This window comes from Anneissia japonica, unplaced genomic scaffold (assembly GCF_011630105.1).
Source record: "Anneissia japonica isolate Jap-2015-1 unplaced genomic scaffold, ASM1163010v1 scaffold287714_len2871179_cov188, whole genome shotgun sequence".
Taxonomy (NCBI): domain Eukaryota; kingdom Metazoa; phylum Echinodermata; class Crinoidea; order Comatulida; family Comatulidae; genus Anneissia; species Anneissia japonica.
In genome coordinates this window covers 202,539-209,837 of record NW_022755542.1, presented here as the reverse complement: position 1 = coordinate 209,837, position 7,299 = coordinate 202,539, and the positions used below count along the sequence as shown (strand labels likewise).

Genomic DNA, 7,299 nt, shown 5'->3' with positions numbered 1-7,299 from the left:
TATATATTCAAATGAGATACAAAATTAGTAAGCAAAACCTAAGATATAAACATTTATATACATTCACAGGATATAATTATGTCTGGTATGTTAATAAGCAAATACCAGCTCAACCACAGGTGAAAGCAGGCCTTTTGGAAGGCAATGAAATTGGAGAGGCATGCTTATCAGCACAAGTACAGTACTCTGTATTCATACATAAGAGACCCGCTACCACTCAATACAAGTATTTAGAATAGTTATATTATTAAGAGAAAATATAAATCATACCAGTAGTGGGTTTGGTTGGAGGAGCAGTATTTCTCTTCGTCATTCCATAGTATCTATTTTGGTATAAAGCCGATTTAAGCATAAGTCTGTAAATCTTCTTGGGGAGCCTTCTGCATCCTTCCCAAGAATTCTGCGGACTTCTTCAATGATCTAAAACAATGAAAATTATTTTGGTATATTTTAAACTGCAATTGATTAATATTTGAAACTTCAAAAGAAGAAATCTTTGTTATATTACTTTCCAATATTTTTATACTCCAATGTTATATAAATGTATAATAAACAATGCAATAATATGCTTATTGAAGTTATTGAAAGTTCTAATTCCATAAAAATAAAATGAAAACCCCCCCCCCCCTAAATTTACTACAAAATACTGGATTTAAAATATCTATTATTATTATTATTATTATTATTATTATTATTATTATTATTATTATTATCATCACTATCAGTTAAATGTTCAAGATTGTTACATTTTTGTATTCCAGCCATGAAATTTCTCCTTTGTGGGATGAATAAAGTATCCTTGTATTCTTGAATCCTAGTTAACTTATTTTTATGTATATTTATTTTATGACAGAAAAATAGTGCATAAACTAGACAAAGTTTATTGCTAGCTAGTGCAATTTCAATTACTGTATATGATAAGTGATTTTCCTGTGTTAAAAACATGAATTGTAAACAAATTTATTTAAGAAAATCATATAATAGTTATAGTCTTTTAAGAACAAAAAAAAATTATGATACAACCCTTCGGTATGCATTTATGATTTTTTATTTTAAATGACATGAGGAAAAGAAATTGCATCAAATCATAATATTTCAATATTGTTGGTTAAGCACAGCTCACTGACTTGGGTAGTTTATCATCACTTCATCACGTCTGAATTAAAAGTTGATTTGAAAAGAGATTAAAATATTTTTTTTTTTTTTAGGGACAAATTCTTTTTTATTTTCTATGATAATTTCATAGTTTGAGAGAGACTACAATATGGTACACAAACATGCCAACTAATGCAATAATTAAATTAAATTAAAAATAACTTTTTTAACAAATAAGCTAGACTTTTTTATTCTTTGTTTAGCGAACTTATTTTTTTAAAGATCATGGGAGGACAGAATAAAAAAAACTAAAATTTTGTTTTCTTATCTAGCAAATAGCTTTGCCATAAACATCCAGATGGAGGATAAAATAAAAATAACATTTTATTGGTGAAAATAAAAATAAAATTTTATTGGTGAATGTAAAATAAGATGGTTAAATATATGCTTAAAATTTATTTAATTATGAAGAAATATACATATTTTATCTCTGAAAATTTCAAGGCAGTGAAGGGCATAATAAAAAAATGTAAAAAAACTTTAATTTTTTTCTGAAATTTTCATTTTTTGGTTGCGGCATGTGCGTTAATTGGCCAAAAATAAAATTTTATTTTTAATTATAGTCTCGCCATATCTAAAAAAAAGTGTGGCTAGGCCTGTGTTATAGTAGCTAAATACTATTTTGCTTAAGCCTAAGCCTATTCAATATTAACTTATTTTAATATTCATCAATCTGTAATGTTGCTGTCATGAGCTAATAATTTTTTTTTTAAATAATGTTGAGTGTTTTCCCAATACAATAGGCCTAGGCCAATGTGGGGCTAGGCCAGGCTTGTTTAAATACTGGTATCATTATCTCAGTAAGCTTAGTACGATATATAGACTCATAGATAGTACTACTAGTAGTACTGCTAGCCTATATAAAAATATAATTTATATCACCCTAACTGAATTTTTTAGATACAGAATTGTTGCTAATTAACAGTCTAGCTAGCACAGCCACAGCGGCCTATACTATGGCCAGGGCTATTTAGTAGGCAGGCCAGGCCGAGCCCACTTAGCTCACTTACATGCTTACACAATTGTAACTTATTCGTAGGGGCCTCAGTTTATAAATTAGAATAATAATAATTATACAGTATTACAATTCTTACCTGTTAGCATGTTTGCAACTTCAACATATATAGCTCGAATTTTTGACAACAAGTCTTTCGACATGATAGAAGATTATTGAATCCAAAAAAATATATATATATATCCAATAAAACGGGGAAAAAATCAAATTGTTTGATTGCAATGCTCACGTTGGTCCAAAAACAGTTTGAAAATTGAATGGGACGTGTACTGGTATTTTTGATTTCCAAAGGATTTGGGCAAAGTTAAAGCTAGCCGTTGTATCCAGACAGTCGGATGGTCACAATACTCATGCGATTCAGTTTAGTTAAAGAAAATCAATATTTCGCGTCTGGTAAACAAACCCTACGGAATGCAATTACTTCAACTTTGGAGCCATCGTGGATGATGAATGGGCAAGTGGACTGGCGATAATGGGAAATGTTGACTGACCTCCAATCACAAGCATCTGGAAAGGACATTGCTCGACAAGGAATGACCTCCCCTAAGTGGGCCATTACAGAACGTACAGAGCCTCTATCTACGATATATCCAAGACCTATACATAAAAGTCAGTCAACTACTTTTTCTTAAGAAAAGTGCTGCTTTCTTTTTAATGAAGCTCAAGTAAAGAAACAAGATTCCCCAGGTAAGAGAAAATCGAAATGACTTGTTTTGTTGCTGGGCCCAGGCCCAGGCCTATTTAATGCCTAATTATTATTTTGTGATACAGTTCTCTTACTTAAGGCTAGCCTAGGAAGGCCTAGTCTAGGCTAGGCCTAGGTAGTTCTAGGCCGGCCTAAGGGCTAGGCTATGTTTGATCTAACGAAGTGAGATAAATAAGCAACAGGCAACAGGCGCTCGCCCCCCCCCCCCTACCCCCGGCAGGCCCACTTTCGAAAATATAAAAAATAAATTTTCACAATTAGGCCTAGGCCTATGGTTATAGTTTATCCTAAGTTTATTATAAGAATAATAACGATGATGATAATATTATTTGAGCCCCCCTCCCCCCGGCTCAAAAAATCCTGGGTCCGCCCCTGAGGAAATTAAACAACTCCAAACCAATTAGGCACAGGCACTGTAATCTAAAGTAGAAGGTAGAATTAGAATAGAGGAATGAGAGTACTTAGTAATAAGAGAGGCACATTTATATAATCATTGGGGTTTGGAATAAATCATTGGAACTAAAATATTGACATCATTGACTAGGATTTTAAAAATAAACGTAGGCCTAGGCCTATCTCAATGTAAGATAATTAAATTACTTTATAATTTATGCCGCATTTAAAAGATATGTATGGAAATAAAAAACTTTAATTGACAAGTTATCATCATTAATTCTGTAATCTATTTTGCCCTTCACTACTCTTTACCACATTTCAGGTCATTTTTTGCCGAACTGTCCCATTCCAGAATGACCCGGTCCATTATAAGCATCACATACAAAACAAAATCTTTTAAAATTTCTATTTAACTCTTAACAAACACAACAAAATGCATTATACTATATTAACATGGTACCATAGAGGTATAAGGTACTACAATGTATGTCTCTTTTGTTACAGGTTGCAGTAGAATCTATCATTCACAGTACACGTAGTTTAATTAGCCAAGTTCTGTCCTCTGTTGAAAGTGAAGTGCTGACTGCTCTTGAAGGTTGTGAACATAAGGATATTGTCAAAGATTTGTTTAAAACTACACCAGATCCTTTTAATTGTATGGACACTGAGGCACTACAAACTAAGTTCATAAAGGAACATTTTAATTTTGTTGATTACAAAGAGATTACAATTGGGACAAAGTTTGTTCGAAAAAAAAAAGGAGCGAAAAGAGTTATTTGTGAAAAAGCGGAGTCTTTCTTTTATATTCCTATTATAGAAAGCTTGCAACAACTGCTATTAAATGACAGGATATCAGCCATGGTTCTGAAAAAGCCAAATATGCATAAATCAGGAGTGTTCTATGATATGCATGATGGAAGTATTTATCAAAGAGACAATTTTTTTGATGAAGATAGAAAGTCGTTTCTGATTATACTATACCATGATGAGTTAGAAGTGTGCAATCCTCTTGGAAGCAAAGCAGGTACACATAAATTAGACCTTTACTATTACACAATCGGTAACATAAGTCCAAAGTTCAGGTCCAAGCGGTGTGCTGTTCGATTATTGGCAATTGCTAATGCAAAATTAGTTAAGAAATATGGAATAAACTGTATTATGAGGCCGATCATAGAAGATTTGCAGTTGCTGTATAACGGACGTACAATGTTGATTAATGGCGTAAACCAGAAGATCTATGGCAAAGTATTAATGTGTGCTGGGGATACCCTTGGTCAACATTATTTGGGTGGATTCAAAGAAGGAGTTGGGGTAGCATTTCAAAAATGTCGACATTGTATGTGTGAGTTTGATGAGATGCAATCTAATTTTGTTGAGGAATCCTTCAGACTTAGGACAAGACAAAATTATAACAGGCAATGCTCTGAAATTGAACAAGCATCTACAAAATTTGTAAAGAAAGATTTGCAAACTAGTTACGGAATTAATGTGAGAAGTGCATTATGTGAGCTTCCAACATTTGATGTGACAAAGCAGCTTCCCCAAGATATTATGCATACGTTACTTGAAGGAACAGTCCAGTATGAAGTTAGATTTGTATTATTGCACTTTATACAGTCTGGTAGCATTACATTAAATCAAATCAATGGTGCTATTGCTAATCATGCCTATGGCTATTCAGAAGTCTCTGATAAACCGGGGCCACTTAAAGAATCTGTATTTTTTGGTATAGATAGGTTTGGAATACAAAGCAGCCCAGGCTCATTTATTTCTACGTTTGTTGCCTTTTATTATTGGACCTTTAGTAGACAAAAGCAGTCGTCACTATACCTTTCTTATTGAGCTGATTCAAATAGTCCAGTTAATATTTTCACCAGTTATTAAGATTGAAAGCATCCAATATTTAAAACATTTAATTAAAGAACATTTATTCAACTTCACAGAACTGTTTCCAGATGTTAATATAACACCAAAGCAACATTATCTCATACATATTCCATCTACGATACGGATGCTTGGACCAATGGTTCGTTCATCATGTTTTAGCTTTGAATCGGCACATAACTACCGTACTTTAAAGAACTTGCTAGAAAGCAAAACTTTAAGAATTTGACAATGTCACTTGCTAAGCGTCATCAGTTTAATGATTGTTGCAATTTTGGTAATTCAAATGAGCCAACAGACTCGCACCCCCTGTTTTCAAGTGAAAAAACATACGGAGTTGTAAGGAAAGTGGATCAGTTGAGCTGTAATAACCCGCGCAATAAGTTTGACGAATTAGGTCTGTTACCTGGAATACAGTTAAACAATGTCTTTAAAACAAGTTGGATAAAGTTGTATGGTACAACATATAAAAAGGGTGCTATTGTTGCTGTTGGTACAACTGGTGATCCAGAAATTCCTGTTTTTGGTGCAATATCACAAATATTGTTAATACAAGAGTATGTATATTTTGGAGTAGACTTATGGAACACTGTATGTTTTGAATACAGTTATCAGGCCTATCTAGTAACAGACACCCACAGATTTTCTTTTTACGCGACCGAAAGTTTAGTTGATTATAATGTATTTCATTTAAAGAATGATGAATGTGGTAACAACTACGTTCCTGTTAAATATGATATTGATGATATTATAGAAGAATATGTTGAAGGAAGGAGTTACTAAACATGAAGACATTGTGCTTACAACACATTTTATGGATGTAGGAAATGTATTTGAAAGTTAATTATCTTGTAATCTTTTAATAATTTAATTAAGCAAATATTGTGTCTTTTATTTTATACAATACAAATTTTAATTGAATGGACATAAAATAGTCTACCTATGATCAAAAATGTGATTAATAATTGATATGCATTAAATAAGTAAGGTAAACTGCTTGAATTAATGTTGCTTCTTATTTTAAGTAAAATGTTTCTTAGAATAAGTATTTTCTAGAATATCGCGAATCTTGTTTTAAGCAACAATATTCTTGATAAGGATGATGCGATATTGGCTTCTTGTTTTAAGTAAAATATTTCTCGGGAAGTATCTCCAAGAATATTGTGTTTCTTGTTTCAAGAAAAAATATTCTTGATAAGGATCATGCAATATTGGCTTCTTACTTTAAGTAAAGCATTTCTTATAATAAGTATTTTCAAGAATATTGCGAATCTTGTTTTAAGCAACAATATTCTTGATAAGGATAGTATAATATTGGCTTCTTATTTTAAGCAGAATGTTTCTTAGAATAAGTATTTTCAAGAATATCATGAATCTTGTTTTCTGCGAAAAAATTCTTGATGAGAATTCCATAATATTGAATTTTTATTTTGAGTAAAATATTTCTCAGAATAAGTATTTTCAAGAATATTGCGAACCTTTTTTAAGCAAAAATATTCTTGATAAGATTTCCATAATATTGCCTTCTTATTTTAAAAGAAATATTTCTTAAAATAAGTATTTTCAAGAATATTGCGATTCTTGTTTTAAGCATATTATTTCTCAATAAGAAATTATGATACTTAATTCTTATTTTAAGTCAAATATTTCTAAAAATAAGTATTTTCAAGAATATCGTGAATCTTGTTTTAAGAAAACTGTGTCTTTCTTAGTAAAATGTTTCTTGTTTTGAGTGGTTTTAAATCTCAATGAGAAATAATTTCCTTATTTTAAGTAAACCATTCTTGAAACAAGAATATTTTTTCTTGGTTAGAATTTAGAATTTTGCTGTGTGGGCGGGCTTCACTGACGTGACCTGACCTGCTTTGACATTCTTCCTAGGCGCACTGTACACATGTTAGGGCAAATATAAAAATTTATTAGATTATCACTTCCGCAAGCGTCAAAAATTCGGGAAATATAAATTTTTTTTTCCGCATCAATTATTTCAACAGCATAAAAATAACAATGCAATTTTGTTACTTTAAATACATTTTCTTTAAAAAACTATAAAATTAAACCTGTTTTTATACAATATTTACTATTACAGACCAATATAAACAGTCCCCTCCCTCATCGATAAAAACAAAGGCGAAATAGGCCT

The 7,299-nt window shown here is 31.4% G+C and overlaps 2 protein-coding genes across 2 annotated transcripts in view; one reads left to right on the top strand and one right to left on the bottom strand.

Moving 5' to 3' along the window:
* Nucleotides 1-2,408, bottom strand: part of LOC117123570 — a 4,604-nt gene extending 2,196 nt beyond the window's left edge. The window contains exons 1-2 of the mRNA XM_033269548.1: nucleotides 2,250-2,408; nucleotides 271-420 (exon numbers count right to left, since the gene is read on the bottom strand). Of these exons, the coding sequence (XP_033125439.1) occupies nucleotides 271-352 (82 nt within the window). The 5' untranslated portion in view covers nucleotides 353-420; nucleotides 2,250-2,408. The remainder of the gene's footprint in view (nucleotides 1-270; nucleotides 421-2,249) is intronic.
* Nucleotides 2,409-2,591: 183 nt separating this feature from the next.
* LOC117123569 lies at nucleotides 2,592-6,149 on the top strand. The gene is made up of 2 exons (XM_033269547.1): nucleotides 2,592-2,857; nucleotides 3,777-6,149. The coding sequence occupies exon 2, from the start codon at nucleotides 3,930-3,932 to the stop codon at nucleotides 5,112-5,114; it is 1,185 nt and encodes a 394-aa protein (XP_033125438.1). The 5' UTR covers nucleotides 2,592-2,857; nucleotides 3,777-3,929; the 3' UTR covers nucleotides 5,115-6,149.
* The last annotated feature ends 1,150 nt before the right edge of the window (nucleotides 6,150-7,299 follow it).

Coding starts and splice junctions, on each gene's coding strand:
- LOC117123569 (XM_033269547.1), top strand. CDS start 3,930: ATGGACACTGAGGCACTACAAACTAAGTTCATAAAGGAACATTTTAAT.